Source organism: Colobus angolensis, unplaced genomic scaffold (assembly GCF_000951035.1).
Source record: "Colobus angolensis palliatus isolate OR3802 unplaced genomic scaffold, Cang.pa_1.0 Scaffold179, whole genome shotgun sequence".
Classification (NCBI taxonomy): domain Eukaryota; kingdom Metazoa; phylum Chordata; class Mammalia; order Primates; family Cercopithecidae; genus Colobus; species Colobus angolensis.
In genome coordinates this window covers 4,522,270-4,542,270 of record NW_012114921.1, presented here as the reverse complement: position 1 = coordinate 4,542,270, position 20,001 = coordinate 4,522,270, and the positions used below count along the sequence as shown (strand labels likewise).

The 20,001-nt window shown below is 45.5% G+C and overlaps 1 protein-coding gene across 1 annotated transcript in view; it reads right to left on the bottom strand.

Moving 5' to 3' along the window:
• Positions 1-20,001, bottom strand: part of TENM4 (teneurin transmembrane protein 4) — a 787,916-nt gene that overhangs the window by 216,752 nt on the left and 551,163 nt on the right. Inside the window, exons 8-9 of the mRNA XM_011938905.1 lie at positions 17,413-17,511; positions 15,964-16,199 (exon numbers count right to left, since the gene is read on the bottom strand). Coding sequence (XP_011794295.1) covers positions 15,964-16,199; positions 17,413-17,511 — 335 coding nt within the window. The remainder of the gene's footprint in view (positions 1-15,963; positions 16,200-17,412; positions 17,512-20,001) is intronic.

Here is a 20,001-nt window from a genome sequence, read left to right as displayed (position 1 = left end):
GGTCTGGGACGGTGCCTGTTATTTCCTGAGTGTGCCATCATCACATTCCATTTTTGTGGCCCTTGTGTCCATGATGACACCATTCCCAATGCTATCTGAAGTGTCCATATAAAAGTATTCCAACTTGCAAAGCACCAGCCTTTCACCTGAGACGCATCATCCCATTCCTCACCTGTGCTAACGATCAAATGAGGCAGGAGAGAGAAACGTGTGTTTGGTTAGTGCTTGGGAGCTCATACAAGGAGAAGGTGCTTGTTGCTATGCTCCATTCCCATAGCTACTAGAAAATGTAGCGCTCCTTGGCTGTATAGAGCAACCCTCCTGTCTTCTGATTTTCTTTGGCACGCCAGCCGTGCAACTGATTTTTTTCATGATCAAAGTCAATTAGGAGGTGGTCCCCACTGTACCTCAAATGGAGTTTTAATTTGTGTATGTATTATTAGGAGAGGCCTTTTCCCTTTGGATCATTCACTTCAGCAAGAGGAATGAGGGCAGACAGCTCAACGTGGAGCCTGCCACCCGGATTTGTAACTTGGGATAATATTTCTTTATAATGAGAAACATTTTGAAATAGCACTTTAAAATCGCACAGAACAGAGTGTTTGATGTCCCTCCTTTACTCCCTACAGCATCCCAGTCTCCAGTCCCACGGGTATTTTCCAGTTCTTGGGGACCATATCATATTTTCCTGCCCCCCGCCTTTATCTGTGCATAGAGCAAGGCACTTACATGTGAGTTACCTCTGCTTCTTCTTTGATTACACACAGACCTTTGGTTTGGTTTAGTCTTTGACTACAACTAAGAAGCTTAAGGCAGTAAGGAATTCCAGGGACCATGATGATGATAATGTTAACAGCCATAGACATTACTTGGAAGCTATGCTGTACCGAGCACTGTGCTGAGTGTTTTAGAAACAGGATCATTTAATCCTCACAAAGCCCAATGAGGTAAGTGTTGCTATTACTCTCATTTGTAAGATGAGGAAACTGAGGCTTAAAGAGGTCTATCAACTTGTCCCACGTTACCGTCTAATTAGAGGTAGAGATCAAATTCAGATCTGAGTTAAGTCCAGATTGAACCTGCCCCCAATCACTATACCACACTGCTTTTCTGATTAGGTATCAAGCCGTGGAAATGTTAAAAATGGAAAACAAAAACAAAAACAAAAACAAAAACCAACATTGCCAATCTCATTGTTATATCGACCTACCTTTTTACTCAAATTTTGTTGGCAGTATTTTCCAGAGAATAGACACTTGACATAATATCTCTTCAGCACGGAAACAATGTTAAAAGAGCATTTTAAATGTGTGTTGAACACAATATTCAATGGTCTATGTTACTTCTGCCTGCTCAGGAGTCTCACTCTGTGTGGATTTCTCTATCCCTCGAGCCTGCCTGCCTGTCCAGCCTCCATGCTTTTGCTGATACGATGCCCTCTGCTCAAACGGTCACCACCTTCTCTATTAAGAAAAAACTCCCCCATCCTTCAAGACGTACTTCAAATATTGACTTTTCTGTAAGGATTTCCACCATCACTCCCAGCCAAAAGTGGCCACTGCCCCCAGCTCTGGGCCCTTATTATTTCTGCCCCTCTCCCATAAACACTGCCCTCATGGTATGCGTACCTGTGCTTCCCGTCCCTTGCTGGTTTTTCTACCAGGCTTAGTACCCAGTGGAACAGATCCGTAGACACACAGCCAGGCTCCCAGCTCTGGCCCTTACCAGCTGTGCATCAACAGCGAAGTCACTTAACCAACCTAACTCTTAGTTTTTTCATCTGTCGAAATGGAAATAATAGAAAACCATCTCCCAGGCTCTTGTAAGAATTAAATTTAATGAGGATTCCTTAGAGATTATAAAGTATATTGAAAATATAAGGCATTATTATTATATTGCTTAATAGTTAATGAATGAAAGAACACCCAAATGTCCTAATGTAATACAGTCTGTATTTAATACACAGACTGATGCAAAGATTTATATGTGAAACCACCCACACAGTCTCAGACCTCAGCAATTAGGTGTATATATAGTGCTATTTAATAGACTTACTGCACTACAGAAAAGTCAGAAGACATAAACAAGGTGGAAAAGAAGAATTTTCAACTTCTAGGTAAAGAAAAATGCTAATTATCCTACAATTTTCATTTAAAGTTTTGCTACCCTCCTACTCCATCTCCTCTCAAATACCCTTTTTGCAAACACAGTTGGAATCAAATGTGTGCTTCTATACACAGTGCCACACACAGGCTGAGACACACACAGGGGTCTGAGGAATACGTTTTCCTACACAATTCTACAGATGATCTGAGTGGTAAAATTTGAGACAATGTGATGAAATGGAGGCCACACTACAATTAATGATACTGGCATTTTTTCTTTCCCACTGGAGGCTGTGAACAAAATCTCACTGTGGGCTCAAGGGCATGATCAATCTAGCTGCCTGCCACATGCCAGCAGGAAGGGCTTTCTCCAAAGTGAAATGTTACAAGCCTGGAGAACAGCAGAATCAGATACTACGAGGTGCTGTTGCTCAATAAGCAACAGGTTTTGAGGTCTCCCGACGTTCACAATGTGGCCTCCTGTTGGCCCCAGTCCTGAAGCACTTTGGGTGCAGACCACCACCCCAGTCAATGCACATGTGCATGGCAGTGCTGGCACAGCACATGGGGCAGGACAGACGGATGGACATTCATTTTTCTTTCATAAGAAAATAAGTTTGTTTGTTTATTTATTTATTTATTTTGAGACAGAGTTTCACTCCATTGCCCAGGCTCACTGCAGCCTCTGCCTCCCAGGCTCCAGCGATTCCCTTGCCTCAGCCTCTCAAGTTGCTGAGATTACAGGCGTGTGCCACCATTCCCAGCTGATTTTTACTGTTTTACTGCTAGTAAGAGACAGCGTTTCACCATGTTGGCCAGGCTATTCTCAGACTCCTGGCCTTGAGTGATCTGCCCGCCTTGGCCTCCCAAAATGCTAGGATTACAAGCGCGAGCCACTGTGCCCTGTCTAGTTTCTTTCTTTAGCAAGGAGCTACTTGCATCCTCTGTTCAGAAGGGTGAACCCCTCCCCTAAATGCCCCCCAGCTATGGGAAGGGTAGAGCACAATGAGGAGAGGATGGGCTCTGGGTGTGAGTCCTGTCTCTTTCTCTCACTAGGGATCTGGCTTTGGACATATCATTTAACCTTCATGGCCTCAGTTTCTCATCTGTGGAAATGGAAATAAAAACAGCATGGTGCCCCTGTTTGCACTTAACAAATACTTACTGGATAAGTAAGACTCTTGAGAAGATTAAATGAGGAAACACATGTAACACTCAGAATAGCACCTGCCTGGCACAAGGCAAACTCTTGATTTGTGTGTGCTGCCGTATTTGTGTGTGCTCTTACATCAGCTTAGGCTTTGCTGGGAGTGGCTGGGAGCAGGGGCAGAGGCACGCTGCAGACAGAAGGGCAACGTGGCCCTCGTTTGCTCTGAGCCTCAGGTATGGGGCAAAGGGACATGGGAGGAGGGCTTTTAGAGGCAGCACGGTCTGCATAGGGTTTACAGTCAGAAAACTGGACTTCTAGGTCCAGCTCTACTACTTACCAGCCATTCCAACCAAACAAGTTATTTGACTGCAGCAGGCCTCAGTTTCCACATCTGGGGCTTGCAGGACAGGAAATGCAGTTAGTAACTATAGAGAGCGCATCAACTGCTGGAGAGAAAAATTGAAAGGCCTCACACAAAGGCATGGTATTGATTCTGTATTTGCCTAGTGGAGCCTCTCTTCTAAGTGGAAAGGCAGTCAGTGTCCACTAGCACTTGTGATTTCTGTAGTTTTATACTGAAAGTCTTCAGTAAAATAGAATAAAAGTACAGATTGAAGCTCATAGATAGGTAAAATGCACAAATGGACACTTTAATGTAAACCCTTTTGATACAGGTGCCAGAAATATCCAGCATTCCTATCTACTGTCCTCCGCCTTTGTTTAGGCTGTTCGGTCTTCCAGAAAGCCATGTCGATCTTCTCTTTCAATATCTTACTTGATTTACAAACTCAATGCCTTGTTTTAATTTTTCCTGATCTTCCCAGTTAGAATGAATTGCTGTCTCCTTTGGAATCCCACAGGGATAGGTTCAAACTCCAGTAATATACCTTTATCATCCGCCTAGAATTGCCATCAGCTCCTTACACATCTGGCTGTCCACGAAAGTATGGATGACTCAGAGGCAGTGACTTTATCTGGCTTTGTCTGCTCCTCACAGCCTGGGACACAGTCCAAAAGACAGGCTCAGTGAATGCTCCCCACCAGTTTAAACCTGAATTTGGAGAAGCTCCTTCTGCTTAATCACCTGAAATCCCTGCATCCAGGGATGGCTCTTGGCTGCTAAACCTGAGAGGGTTTAAAATCTCCAGGTGATTCAGCTGCTAGGAAGCTGCGTTTACTCCACACCTACTATGGGTCATCCACTGGACGGGCCCTTTGCAGACATTCTCTGGCTTAATGCTCAAAATACCACTTAGATACTAATTGACATTTTACCAGTGATGAAACCAAGATACAGAGAGGTTTAAAAATGTGTCTGAGCCGGGTTTGGAATGCAGGTCTTACTTGGCCCAGTCTGTGCTTTTGCACCGTATTGCTGTCTTTAGAAGGGTGAAGCTGTTTAGTTCTGGTTTTGTTGTTTTACTGATAGGAAGAAGCACTGAGTATAAGGAGAAATATTGTGGTTTTTTCAGCCCTCTCTCTTCCTCTCACTGCTCCCTTCTTCCTTCCACCCTGCTCTTCCTCCCTGCTATGAAAAGAGGCTGAGCTCTGCTCCTGCCTTGTCCTCTAAGCCTAGTGGACTTAAGTGTAGCCCCTTCCTAACTTCTCCTCCACAAGTGCTAGGTATTTACTCAGTAAAAAATAGCCATCGGGGGGCTGTTTTCTCTTTCTCTCTGCACTTAAGTGCAATTAAATTATGTTATTTCACAGTAATTAGTCTGGAATACAAATGAGACTTGGGGAAAATTCCTTTCCAAGAAAGCTAAAAATCTATAAAATCAACTCCCTTTCCATACTCCCTGGGCAATGTTGTAGAAGGAGCACCCAGGGACGCAGCTGGGGCTCCTTCCTGACCAAGCATGGCTGTGCTGCCTCCTCGGGGCTTTAAATTGCCCCCACGGCCTCCAAGCCCTGGGAGGGTGTGTTGTTTCTGCAGCCGCTGTTGTTCTTATTAAAAATGAATATATGAGTACATGTGGGTCCCTTCTTTTCGACACATTTCCAAACTCAGAAACTGCTTGGCCCTCAAACTCAACACATCCTGTTTGCCAGGGGGAAGGGACAGGCAGATTTCATTTACAAGTGGCTCTTACTATTAAGAACTAGGTGCCTGAGAATCATTTCATCTCCATAGCAGCCTCATACCTACATTCATGGGTCAGGAAACTGAGGTCTGGGCAGAGGACAGCTCTTGCTTCGAGTCATAAGTAGTTGGGAGCAGATGAGGGTGCAAAGCTAGCCTGTGCCCCGTGCTGGTCATGTTTCAGCAGCCACCTCCGGCTTCGTCTCCTCTGGTTTTCCCTCCGCATAGTTTCGAGGAGCCATTTTTCACTCACTGATATATACACATCGCACCTTTGATCTTTGTGAGAACTTGGAACCTCTATTATTTCCGTTTTCTTTCCCTCCTCTCCACGCTTTGCAACATCTGTTGGATTCTGATCTCGACATCCTTCCATCCTTTCTCTCCTTGAACAAACTTTTGCGGGACACATGCTATATCATGCCAGATCCCGGCACAAGAAGCTGCGGCTATGACACTAAGAGTGATGCAATTGTTTTTGGTCCTTATGGAGCTCATAATCTAATGGTGGTGACAGATATTAAATGATCCATGTCACAGTCATTCAGCAGCAATTGTGAGGAGCACCACAAGCACCATAAAGGCATAGAACTGGGTTCCTGGCTCAGCGGGAGAGGCTTCACAGATGCTTCCCTGAAGTAGCGACACTTGAGCTAAGCTCTTGAAAAAGAACTGATTGGTAGAAGTGGGGTAGGAGATGGCGGGCAGCTCTCTCCAGGAATCCTTCAGCCTCTTTGGGTCTCAGACCCTGCTCCTACCTCCCACCAATTAAACTGGCAGACCCAGGATCAGACAGAAAGTCTTCTTCTGGCAGGGCTATGGGGAAATTGGATACCTGGCTGGGAGTCCTGACGTTTAGTCCTATCCTTCTGAACAGGATCTAGCAGTGAGTAACAGAGTTTGAAACTGTTCACGCCTTGTGACCCAGGAATCCTGCTCTGGGGAATACACCCTTTCCAAAATAATCCAGATAAGCAATAAGAAAACAGAGCAGAGGCACAAAGATGTTCACAGAAGTGCTACTTACAATGCCAAAGAACTGTAAACAGCCGGAATACAATGATATAGTAATGGCACAAATATAACAGCTTTTCCACTTGGCGAGAATGACAATTGTGTCAGTACTTGAAAATGTTTGCATGAAAAAATGGCCTGTGAAAAAGGCAGAAGGACATTAAGCTGTGTAGCCACACTGATTATGCTGAGGCTATGGCTTCTGTTGTTATTAAAAACGAATATATACGAGTAACTGAGGGTCCTTTCTGTTTTACATATTCCCAAACTCAGAAACTATGAGCCATGATATGGAGGTCAAGGATAACACACAGAAAACCCCAGAATGTTTCTGTTGTTTGCTCCACTATCTTGAATTCTGGATGATATCTTAAAAAATTTCTCAACAACACTGAAATACCCCAAGAGTCTGGAGATTATTTTAGGTAATACCTGATTTTAAAGCCAGTAAATAAATCACTTCTTCACTGCATTTCTCAAAAACTGTGCCTGAAACTACAGAGACAGAGAACAGATAGATGAGTGATTGCCAGAGAGTGAGAATGAGAGGGGGGTTGACTTCAAAGGGGCATAAGGGAACTTTGGGGGTGATGGAATGGTTATGTGTTTTGACTGTGGTGGTGGTCACGTAACGCTACCAGTGTGTCAAAACTCATAGAGTAGTACACTTAAAACGTGTTAATTTTCTGTATGTACATATATCTCAATAAATGTGATATGAAGGGAGTGGCCTGGGCCTGGTGGCTGAGTGGGTGCAAAGGTAAGGGACAATGCGTGAGCAGTGGCTGGAGTTTCAATCCTAGTTAGGTCCCTAGAAGCACAGTCAGAGCCCTGCACATAGCTAGGGAAAGGAATTCGACACAGAGGAAGACTGACGTCGTCCTGCTGCCTTCCACACTCACTCTCTATGCTTTTCCATCCTGCTTTGTGCCCTGGGAGGCTGGTCCACATGGCCTGGATCAATGCTTCTCTTGAGCTCTGACTTCTGGTTGGGTTCCACCACCAGGAGGAGGTTGTCGGGGTGGGAAGAGAGTGAGGTGGAGATTTCCGTCCTCCAGCTCCCTCACCGCCATGCCTCTACTGAAGACCACACATCCACGTCAGGCAGCACTCTCAGCTGGCTACCTTCTCCAGGTTCTAGTAACCACTCCTTCCCCCTTGCCCCTTCATAGCCCTTCATGCCCCTTCAAGGTATCCTAGAACCATTAGCCAGGGGGTAGTACCATTCCTTGACACACGGCTCTTGCTTTGGTATTTAGTTTCTTAAACTGTCCTCAAATTAAAAACAAATGAATGATCAAATGACAAACCCCATAACCCACTGCCTGAATACTTCCGTTGCCAGGAAGGGCACTGTCAAACTCTCCTATCATGGGGAAGCTCTGCAAACTGAAAAATGTTCCTTTTCTTCCCTCTTCAGCCCTGCAGAGCGAGTTGGTCCCTTCTCCCTTCGTCAGCATTTCGGACAACTGCAGAGAGCCATGCTGGTCTCCTAAGTCTTCCTTTTGGGGATCTGGAAGATATCTGTCTGTGGCCTGTTATAATGAGAACAATCTATATATATCTTGCTATTAGCAATTCCCACAGAGCAGCATGAAGGAATCAATCTTGGAGAGAGAAGGCGTTAATGCAGGATCCTGTATCTTTATCCATTTTCCTCCTTCTAAAAGACCAAGTTCAATCATCTCTATTTCCCATTCTTTGGGCTATAAAGCTAAATCTATGGCTCCTGTCCAAAAGGCCTGATGTGAAGTCAAAGAGAAAGGAGAGAAAACAAGCCTTATTGCACACTAACACCCAGACCCAAGTGTAACAGGCTCATGCTAATGAAGCAACAGCATCTGAGATCCTGATATTGCATGAGCTGAGCCAGATGGAAATAACTGGGGGTTAAGGATTGGATACATCCACCCTGGCCTCTATCTGTAATTCTTTCTCTACACATCTCATGTCCATTTCACCTGTATCTGAGCCCCAGAACATAAAATACACAGTTCTGCCACCATGCTTTGCCCATGCTGCTCTTCTGCCTAGAGTACCCTTGGCGGACTTAACCATCTTGCAAGGCCTTTTATTCAACCAAGTCTTAATTGAGCCCAGGTACCTTGTGCCAGGCTTTGTGCTAGGGACTGAGTATGTGAAAGCAGAGAGTAAGACAACAGAAGATGGGGGGGCGAACTCCCCCTAAAAAGAAGGAAAGTCTAATATGTCTTCTAACTTGAATTGCTGCCATACTGAAGTCCGGTTTGTATGATGAAATGTCAGAGATACTCAGAGTCTGTACCATTCTATGCAAATTGCACTTAATGCTCAAGTTCACTTCTATCACCATTTCCTAGATAGCCTCAAGAACTGCATGACCCAGAGTCTTCCAGACCAAGAACTGCAATATTATTCCAGCAAGCAAAGCTCTCTAATAGCTGCCTTTTGAAGAGCAGCAATTAAGCATTAAGCTCAGCAACATTCTCACTTATAAATTAAACTATCACCACTTCAAACAAGGGTTCTGATTTTTTTTTTTTGTACTCCACAATCAGTCCTTGTGGAGGTGAAAAATGCAACCTAATTTAAGAAAGGATCCCTCATTGCTGTTACAAAATTGGAATGTTCCACTATGGTTACCCAGAAAATGCAGAAGCCCTCATCTGAGACTCCACCCTTTATGTCCTGGTGCAATTTCCTAGAGATACAGAAATATAGACTAGGAAGGACCTTACAGGACAATCCACTCCTGCCACATTGTGGGTGAGGTCCAAGGAGGGGTAACAACCATCTCCCAAGGCAACCAGCAAGGGACATCTCTTTTATCACATACTCTGTGTTTTTCAACATCATCTCATTTAACCTGCACAACAGCCTTATGAAAGTAGTACTATTATTCCTCCTACTTTGCAGATGAGGAAACCAAGGATCAAATGGCTAAACAGCTAGAGAGTGGCAGCGCTGAGATTTCTGTGGAGTTGGTCAGGCTCCAAATCCTATCTTCTTTCCTGATGAGAACCCCACATTGCCTTAGAGAAATCACAGAGAACGGTGTCACTGCCCCGCAGGGCAGACCTGAACCTGATGATACAGCAATCAGCAACCAGTGTCCTTTCAGGTCTTCATTTAAATGTAAAGCTACTCCTCGTTTTAGATTTATTAACAAGTCTTTTTCATCTCCTATTCCAAAGGCCTACCTGGCAAGACAGGTGCTTGGAGAATCCTCAAGATACTAATCTGAGGCTCTTCTGCAGCACACAGTGTCTGTGTTTGACATAGAGATTCGGAACACAGGGAAGCTGTCAGTTTTATCTGGATAGAAGCAACAGTTGGTGAAGCACAAACCAAGTTCTGTCCCAGTTAGAGAAATGATGTGAGCTGCTTTGCAGGTGACGATTCTTCTTGTGGCTGCATTGCTGGAACAATGAGACATCCCTACAAATGTTTTCTGACAGGTCCCCCTGGTTGTTTTGTCAGCTGCCCTTGGACTAACACAGGCTGGGAAGCCTGTTGGTGCTGCAGTGAGACAAGCCAGGTCCAAGTTCTCACTCAGGAGTAACTGATACTCTGTTACATGAGATGCTAATAATTCTAATAATACTTATAACAATAGTAGTATCTAACTTTTATTGAGTGATCTGTGCCAGGGAGTGAGCTAGGTACTTCTTATAAATTATCTTACAGAAATTTCACCCCAACCCTGTGAAGTAACCACTATTATAATCCTCATTTTGTAGATAGGGCAACCGAGGCAGAGAGAGGTTGTGTAAACTCGCCAAATGTCACAAAGCTTGGAAGCAGCAGTGCCGAGATTTAAAAGCAGGCAGTCTAATTTCAGAACCTATGCTCTCAGCTATCATGCTGCTCTTGGTCCCTCTCCAAAATGGGCGAATCATTCCAGCCACTTCCACGAGGAAAGTGAAAACCAAGGTTCAGATAGGTTAAGCAAACTGCCCAAGTTTACACAGTCAGCAAGTGATACAGCCAGGGTCTGAAGTGAGATCTTTTGATTCTACATTGTCTGTTCGAGCCCAGGGCCTATATAGCATAGTTGGCTGAAAGCATGGCCTTTGAAATCCCAAGTCTTGGTTGTATCCCAGCTATGTCATATACTGGCTGTGTGACCCAGGCAAGTTGCAGACTTCTCTGAGCTTTAGTTTCCTCGTCTGGAAAATACAGAAAATCATACTCATCCCACAGAATTGTGGTGAGGGTCCAGAGAAATGATACACGTAATGGGCCTGGCCCAAGGCTAGGCACATAGCAAAAATTCAAAAAGCCAAATATTAAGATGAGAAAATTACAGCACACAGGTTAAAAGTGTGAGCTCAAAAGAGAAAAAAATTAGAAAGCATTAGCTCAAGAGCTTGAGTGCGTGCAGTTGGGTGGATCATAGCCCTAACATTTGACATGCAACAGTGGGCAAGCTACTTAAGCTCATGGGGGCTCAGTGTCCTCATCTGTCAATTGCGAATAATAACTCATGATTGTTAGGAGATTTCAGTGAGGAAACACAAGCAACATGCTCAGAACAGAAAGGGGCACGTGGACAGCATACAATCCAAACTAACTGCTCTTTATGAATGATAAACAACGGCCAAATGTGATTTTTACTACTCTATATCACACCTTTTTGGTAAACATGTTTTAAAAACAATTAAATGCTATACAATAAAGAATTTAATTGTTTATCTTAACAATTGGCAGTACAAGCTTCAGGGTCTGCCCTAAAACTAGCGTTGCCCCTTTCGACATCATCTCATGTAACCTGTACAACAGCCCCCATTGCGTTCTGCCAACAGATTTCTCCAGAAAAGAAAAGACCCGGTATTCAAATGGAGACTAACAAGGACCTGAAAACTGTACCAGGAAGAATTGGTGAATAAAGCACTGTAACCTCATCCTCAGTGGCTGTCTTTCTGAACTGGTGCCTTTGGAGACAAAAATACACATTTTCTCTCTGAAGAGATCCCACAGTTGTGTGAGGGTCCTCCCTGGATTCCCAGCTCAGGCCAGAGCAGCCAAGTAGCACTCCCAGGAGAGGAGGAGATGGTCCATGGGCAAGGCTCTGGCTTCCACAGTCTCTGTGGGTGGTAAGTGCTGACTCCAGTGTCTCTACTTTCTCATGAAAATACCTGTAAATGTATCCGTAATTGAAAGGTCACTGGTGGCACAAGTTTCTCAAGATACTTTCCAACTAAGAAATGGAACATCAGCTGGGCGTGGTGGCTCACACCTGTAATCCCAACCTGTTGGGAGGCTGAGGCAGGAAGATCATTTGAGGCCAGGAGTTTATGACAGCTTGGGCAACATATTACACCCCGTCTCTACACACACACAAAATTAAAAAGTAGCCAGGTGCAGTGGGAAACAACTGTAGTTCCAGCTGCTCGGGAAGCTGAGGTGGAAGGATCACTTGAGCCCAGGAGTTCAAGGCTGCAGTGAGCTATGATTGTGCCAGTGCACTCCAGCTTGGGTGACAGAGTGAGACCCCCATCTCTAAACAAACAAACAAACAAACAAACAAACAAACAAACTAAACGTCAAATGAATCTGTCAGGATTACCAACCAGACATGACAGCCCTAGGCAGATAGTAGCAAAAGAAAAATTCTTTCCACCCTCTGTTTCTGCCTCCCGCTCTGCTGGTGAGGTGATGCAATTCTTATCTGGAACCTGATAGGATGTAGAAAATAATTACAAATGAAAAGGTTATTCATAATTTTTAAATGAGTTAATTAGTAAACCCAGTCAGACTCACTCATTACAGTAATTAATAATTGATTATAGTTGAAATTAAACATAATTTTTCATCAAAAATCTAATTAAATATCTGTGCTTTTGCCTGTTGATTAGATCGGCTGGTCTGCTGGAAAAGGGTCTTTGTTAGGGATATTTGTGCTTGGCTGAGACAATTAATTTGATTTTTAATAATTGATGGTTCCTTCCAAGTTAGTCATCACAGCCTGTAATTATGGCCACGCAACAAGATGCTCATGCCTTGTCCTCAGCAGCTGCAGGAGACCAAACAATAAGGCTGCTACCCCCTAGCTTGTGAAGCAAGGTTGGGATGGTCCACACACCTGCAACGTGTTCACCTGCGTTAGCTTACAGCAAGCTCACAAGCATCCTTCTGAGGTGTGGGTTGTGCCTATTTTCTAGATGAGCAAGTCAGAACTCAGAAAGAGAAACGACTTTCCCAAGGGTGAGCAGCTGCTGTGTGGTAGAACAGGGCCTGGAATCCAGGGCTGTCGCGGTGGGTCTAAGCTCTTCCCCAACACCTTGCTGATTCTCCAGGAAACAAAGGGAATGCCACAGGCTTGCCTCTCTGGCTTGATCATTGTATATGAGCCCTAGCATCCAGTCTAAGCATTTCTACACAGACAGAATATTATCTGTGTTATGCTTGGCAAGGACACATTATCAGTGAACTGGCCATTCCTGGCTTGAGACACAAAATCTTCAAAATTGACCTTCGATCCACCTCCTCTTCTCCACCTACGTTGTCAGTGTTGTAACTGAAGCTGTCAGCTTTTCCTGACTAGTTGACTGTAATAGTTTCCCAACAGGTATCCTTCTATTCTCTCGTTCCTCTACCCTTACCTTTCTAAAATAAAAATCTGTGTCCTACCACTGCTTAAAACTGTTCAGTGGCTCCCCAGTTGCCCACCCAATAAGGTCCTCAACTTGTCCTCCAAGCTGATCTTCATAATCTGACGACACACTTCTGTATTAGCTCCAACAGTACACCCCACACTCCTCAAATGCTTCAAACACAGAAAACGTCTTTGCTACCACATCATCCTCTTTCAAGTCTTTGAAAGCTCCCTTGCTTTGAAATGCCCTTTCTGTATGTCTACTTCTGGCTAACGCCTACTTTAAAATGCAGCTCAAACATCACCTTTCCCAGGAAGCCTTCCCTACTCCTTTTGGCTGGGGTTGGGTATTCCCACAGCCCCTGAGCTCTGTATAAATCAATCACTGTTTCAGATTTGCCTGCTAACATAGCTATCTCTTCTTTTAAGCTACAAATACCTCAAGGGTAGTGACCATATAGTTAACCCTAGCACTTAGCATAGAGCCTGGCTCAAAGCAGGTACTCCATATGGTTTGCTGAATGAAAAATAAAATTCACAAAATTGTGGATTTGAAAGCTGTCAATGTTGGAAGGAAAATTAAAGGTTACCCAGTGAAAACCCTCAGGCAGTGCTTGAATCTTATTCTAAGTGGTCCCTGAGCTCTATCTGTATTCTTCCTGTGACAGGGAGTTCACTACTTCCCACAGTTGCCCCTATCTTTAGATAGCTGAAGACTGATCATGTATTCTTTTTTTTTTTTTTTTTTTTTTTGAGACGGAGTCTCGCTCTGTCGCCCAGGCTGGAGTGCAGTGGCCGGACCTCAGCTCACTGCAAGCTCCGCCTCCCGGGTTTACGCCATTCTCCTGCCTCAGCCTCCCGAGTGGCTGGGACTACAGGTGCCTGCCACCTCGCCCGGCTAGTTTTTTGTATTTTTTTAGTAGAGACGGGGTTTCACCGTGTTAGCCAGGATGGTCTCGATCTCCTGACCTCGTGATCCGCCCGTCTCGGCCTCCCAAAGTGCTGAGATTACAGGCTTGAGCCACCGCGCCCGGCCGAAGACTGATCATGTATTCTTATTAACTGGGAGAGAAAGAAGCCCATGAGATGGAAAACAGGAGAGAGTTTGATTAATCATGTAAACATGTACACTTTCTTACTGAATTAGGCTATATGATATAAACCTTAAGACTTCAACACAAAACAAATTGATGTGTATACGCAGCAAACTACTCAAATTATGACTTACGCCTGCCTGTCCAGAAGTCTACTCAGTTAGGAAAAATAATAATGTCAGTCAAAACCCAGAGCTGTGCCAGTGGTTGGTGGTGACATAGTATTGGTGGTGCCAGAAGAAACCTTCATGCCAAGTAATGGTACTGGAACCATACAACCCTCACCGGTAACCCACTCCATATCAATGATGCACCTCACAGAGCCTAGGTAGACCTTGACCTCTCCCAGTTTGGCTGTTTCATTTATACAATGACCCATAGCAGGGATGGCAAATACTTGACATGTTATCAATATTCTCCATTTCTGTGACGATAATAGACATCACTAATCAATCACAGATAGTCTCTTACATTGAGCCTAAATATAGCCCCAGTATCTTTCTCAACACAGCATTCTAGGTAGCAGCAACTAAACAATCAGACAGAAGAAGAGATGACATATGCATGCCACCCTGGCCTTGGAGCCATGAAATTCTCTAAGCCAATATTCACAAGGGGAAAAGAGACCTGGCATGCTAGAGGAGGCTTATTGTAGCTTGAGATATTGAAGGGGACCTCCCTTTGCAGGACTATCATCTTTTTGATTACTTACTTTTATAAAATTCAAGAATCTTTAGTGGAATTGACCTTACAGCTTATGCCACTCAAACCCATCCATGCTTGAACTACTTCTCTATCTCTTGAACATGTGATGGCCCATGTTGTATTAATCATTCTTAGTGACAGCTGTTACTACGTCTCAAGACAGCCCCTGTTCAGCCACAATGACTTTGGTTGTTACCAAGTTCTTTTTCACAGTGGGCAGCACTCTTTTTTTGGCCTCTGCCAATTAGTTATATGTCTATTTACTGGGCTTGTGCTGAAAAAGTCCCCTTTGCTTGCAGAATTATCTTAGAATTCCTTAGCATGGGTTCAAGGCCTTTTCAAGCTGGCCCAACCTACCTTAAGACTTTGAATTACAGACTTAGAAGGTTGGAAAGGACCTCAAGGGTTAAGCCAACCTCCCTTCCAATGCCTTTACTAAGAAGCTGATTTATACAGAGGCAGCAGACCCTGCACAACACCCACAGATCTCTTTGGATTAATATCTTTCCTGGGAAAAGACCAAAGCAAGGGGTCAGAAGTAGGAAGCCAGATTGTGTTACAAATTCATCAGAAGACTGCAGGGTGGGAGTCATCTGCTGTATCAAGGCAGAGGTCAGGAGGAGCTCCTTATGTCTGTGCTCGCACCCGGGGTCAGGTGAGCACTGCTCCATGTCAGCCAGCATTCTCTGCTCTTTGTGCTGGCTGGGACCTTCTGCTTCTCAGTCAGAATTTCCCTGGGTTCCTGACCATGGTTTAACTCAGGACATCTACCTTCATACGTGCTTTCCAACCCCAGGGTGCTCCATCTCCTTTCTGCTCCTCACTGCAGCCACACAGTCCCAACAGGAGAGGCTACCTGCTGTTCAGCCTCTCCAACTTGTCATTTAGTTGTATGTACTCAATCCATAACACTTATGCCATAGATCCCCATCTCAAAGGCTAGTCTTACTGAGTGCTCACGCCTTAATACCAGGCACCCAACACACAAAAGGACAGATGCCCAGCTTCCTTCCTGATATAAGTGCAGAAGGATGGAGAGGAAGGAGAGGAGGGCCCCGAAGAGCTGACCCTGCAGTGTCATGGGTGCAGACTGCCCAGAACTCCAGGGCTGCTTGCCTCACACTGCTTGCTTTGCCTGCCATGCTAGTAAGGAAGCTTCAGTGCCCACACGTGTCTTGGTTGCTGCCCTCTGGGCCAAAGGGGAGCAAGGGAAGCTGGGGTGAAGAGGTGCTTACCCACAAAGTATGCCAGCAGGATGACCAGCGTGGCTGAGATGACGATGGCGCTCAGGGCTGCACACTTCCAGTTACAGTACTTGGAGGGCTTCTTGAGGTTAAAGGCTGGCCGGGCGAAGGTGCTGCGGGGCAGGGGTCGGGGCGGAGGGGAATACACTGTGCTGGACGTCAGTGGGTACCCTGGTGATGTGGTGCAGAAGAGCGGGGAGGTGCCTCCAGGCTTGAAGAGGAAGTGCCTGCAGATGGAGAGCAGCAAGAGGGTGTCAGGAGCTGTCCACAGACCACGCACCCAGACACACCTGGAGGCCAGAGGCGGCAGTAGAAGAAGCATGCAGAGGAGCCTGGATAGAGAGTCACCACAGAGACCTGGGAAAGGACAGGAACAAGGAGAGCCACGGACTAGACCACGGAACAGGGCACACAGAGACATGTTTCCACTGAACAGAGATGGGACAGCCCTACCCATGGGAAAACCCACCCAAGGCAAGGTAGAAGGTGTTACCAACTCAACAGAAGGCTGGCACTGAGATCCTTTTCCTGGGAATGGATGGGGCTGGGATGTTGTTTCTTGGGGAATAAACTTTCTATTCTCTAAAATTATTACAGTAACTTGGAAAGTATCTAAAATCCTGTTCTGTCCCCTGGAGATAATGAGACTTAAAACTGTTCTTCTCCCTCTAATGCTTCTGTTGCCAGTGTATCTCAAATGAGGATTGGAATACCCTTCTTTGTAAAGGGGATTTTATTGGTGTTGAAGCCAAGAAACCATTAGTAAGTTATGCCACGGCCAGGAGTCCCCTAGTGGCTGTCACATGGCCAATGGTAGCAAATGCCTTGAAAGCACTCTGCCCAGCAGCCAGACTGCTGCCTCCGAAGCCCAAGGTGAAAGCTATGTTGGGGGACAGAAAGGCAACTGCACCCTACAGCCTAGTCATGAGATCAGCGGGGTATGGTCAAAGCACATGGTTGTGACCAAACTAGGTGTCAGGAGCTCCTCCACAGCTTGGCTTTAACCATGGCCATGGGAGGACTTGCACACAGCCTGGGAAATGGAGTGCACTGGTTGCACTGTATCACCCAGAAGTCTTAGGGCAAACCCGCCCCTGTTGGGGTACAAGGTGCCTCAAGCCACAGAATACACGCTCAGGGCCAGAGTTCAAATAACACAGGGCCTGTGCTGCATTAAAAATGCTATGTGAGATGGTTTTGGAATGGCAAAGGCAGCCAATGAGATGCCAAGAGCTGCATATTAACAAGACTGCTGTTAATATGCTGGGGATAGGGTATTCCAAGGATAAACTGTTGCAAGTTGAACACGGACTTGGGGATGAGCATGCCACAAGGATCACCTCCTCCAGGAGATCCCAGGGAAAGGTCTCAGGGTCTGCATGCAAGTGCAGGAGCCACAAGGAGAGCACACACAGAGAAGAGAATGGGGATGTCACCTACCCGTCACCGTAAGCCCCATCGTGGCGGGAGGCGCCGAGAATGTCCATCTCAATGAGGTTGTCCTGCAATGTCCCTAGGAATGGCTGCTTGCCTAGGTTTCTACGCACACATGGAGACATGAATGAAGCAATGAGTCATGCATTGATGAAGGGGGATAGTAGAGAAACACACAAAGTGGCTGTTTGGTGCAGCTGTGTGCATGAGACCAGCGGGACACGGTTTCCAGGCAATGGGTCAGTGTGCAAGCCACATGTGCAAGGGGTCCACCTGGCACAGAGCATCCAGAGGGAACATTGTCTATACAAACCCAGGGTCTGGCAGTTGTGTGCATCATATCACAGTTCTCACTAAAGAGGACTGACATGTGTCTGGTACTGAGCTAGGTATGCTACATCCAGCCTCTCAAACCTTCAAAATGGCCATGCGAGGAAGGCAATGTAATCCTCATTCTACAGGTGAGGAAACTGAGATGTGGAGAGGTAATGGGTCTTGCCAAGGTCAGTTAGCAAAGTTCAAAGAAGGAATTAGAGCTCAGGTTCCAAAGCCTGTGCTCTCTCTCTACTTGATACTGCCTACATCTGCTTAAACAGTGAGTGGCTAGAGACACTCATTTGGCTAGTCCAAAGAAAAAAAAGTCAGCATTTTTGGCCATTGTCTTCTAAAGCCATGGTTCTCCAACTTTCTGGAGAGCTAAGCATTGCTGAAGCCCATCCCTAGAGATTCAGTCAGCAGGTCGGGTGGGGCCTGAGGATCTGTATTTCTCCCAGGCCCCCAGGTGAATGCTGACCATGGTCAGAGGATCACAGTCCTCTAGCTGTGCGGGGACCTGGGTGATGACTGGTTAGCAAAGATGGAGCTCCACCAAAGACAAAAGAGGATGTTCTTTGTTCCCCAAGTGCACAGCATTTTGTGACTTTACCTATTTCTAACCCAGAATGAAGACAGACATACTTGCCCTTTTTGGTCTCAACCAGGTCTGCTGAGTGACATGATTCACACTCGAGTAGGCTGGAGCCTGTCTCCTGATCATTTCAGGACTGCTGTCACCTCACTTTCAGACTCTGCGGTGAATCATTTGTAACAATCCAGTGGTGGCTTCAGCCTGTTTCATGCATCCAAGAAAGGGACTGACTGCAGAAAACTAACTTTGGACCCAGCCCTGCCAAGGACCTTCTTTCTGACTTTGACCAGGTCTTACAGCCAGTATTCCCAAATTCAAGACCCTTTTATGTCACTCTCCACTCTCTTGCTATGCAACTTTAGGTATAGCCCTTAACCTTTCTTTATCTTACTTCCTTCATATAAAAAAGGATTACAATACTAAGCTCACAAAGTTGTTATATGCATCAGCTAAGATAATGGTGGAAGAAGTATTAAGGGCTATACAAATACTATAGGAGTACTAATGCTAAATACAATAGCTACTACCTACCCTATATCTACCACATATTATTTATTGTTCCAGAAGCTCTGCAACTCTCTAATTTAAATCTTATTCCTCACAATAACCCTATGAAGTCAGCACTTTCATCTCTATCTTGTAGATTGGCAAAGCAAAGCTTGTAGAAGCAACTTTTCTAAGATCATATCATAAACAAGTGGAGAGCTGAGTTGGAGCCTGGGGTTATCTGACCCCAGAACTCAGTCCCTCTCCACTTTATAACCCTGTCTCACTCTGCACAGCTTTGTGGCTACTGCCCCAGTAGCCTCAAAGACCAAAACGAGGAGGGGCTGCAAGTACTACCTGGAAATCCCCTTTCGTTAACATCCCTTGGGACAGTGGAAGCACATGGCAACACTATTTGCAGGTGGAGTGCTGAGTACAGCAGTGGTGGTGGGGACCTCCTCTTTTGGTGAGTCGTGAAGCACTGTCTGGGCCAGTGGCCTGGGTGGCAGGCTATTCTGCTGGTACACAAGCCCCTCAGGTCTTCCCCAGTGCCTGGGAGGAGCTTTAGGGGTGTGGAAGTCCCTCAAAGTGGCTCCATTTCCATCTCCAGGCCGAGAGCCCTGCTGATGGGAGGTCTGGTGGCCCTGTGGGAGGCATACAGGCCCTGAGGCCAGACAGATCTAGGTTCAGGTCCCATAACCATCATTCACTGGCCCTGGGCAGGTGACCCAGTCTCTCTAAGTATCCACAGAAGGGGATAATTATTCATTTTGCAAAACCCTAAGCGCAATTTGGATCATATCATTTCTCTGCTCTCAAACCTCCAATGGCTTCATAAGCATTTTAGAATAAACCATAGTCTTTGCCAGGGCCCACAAGCTCCTGTAAGATCTGGCCTTTAGTACTTTTCAAACCTCATTTTCTGCGCTACAGGTACACTGGTCTCCTTGCTGTTTCTTAAACAAGCTAAACCTTGGCTTTCCTCTGCCTCCCTCAACTGTCTCTACGAATCAGAACCCTCCTAAAAATATCTTCATAGAATATAACCTCCCTCCTCCCCTCATCAACTATTGCCTTCTTACCCTAACTAAAATAGCTCCCAGCCTACTCTTCCCAATCATTCCCTGGCCTCTTGTACTGATTTTTCATCACAGGACTTCACACACACACACACACACACACACACACACACACACACACAC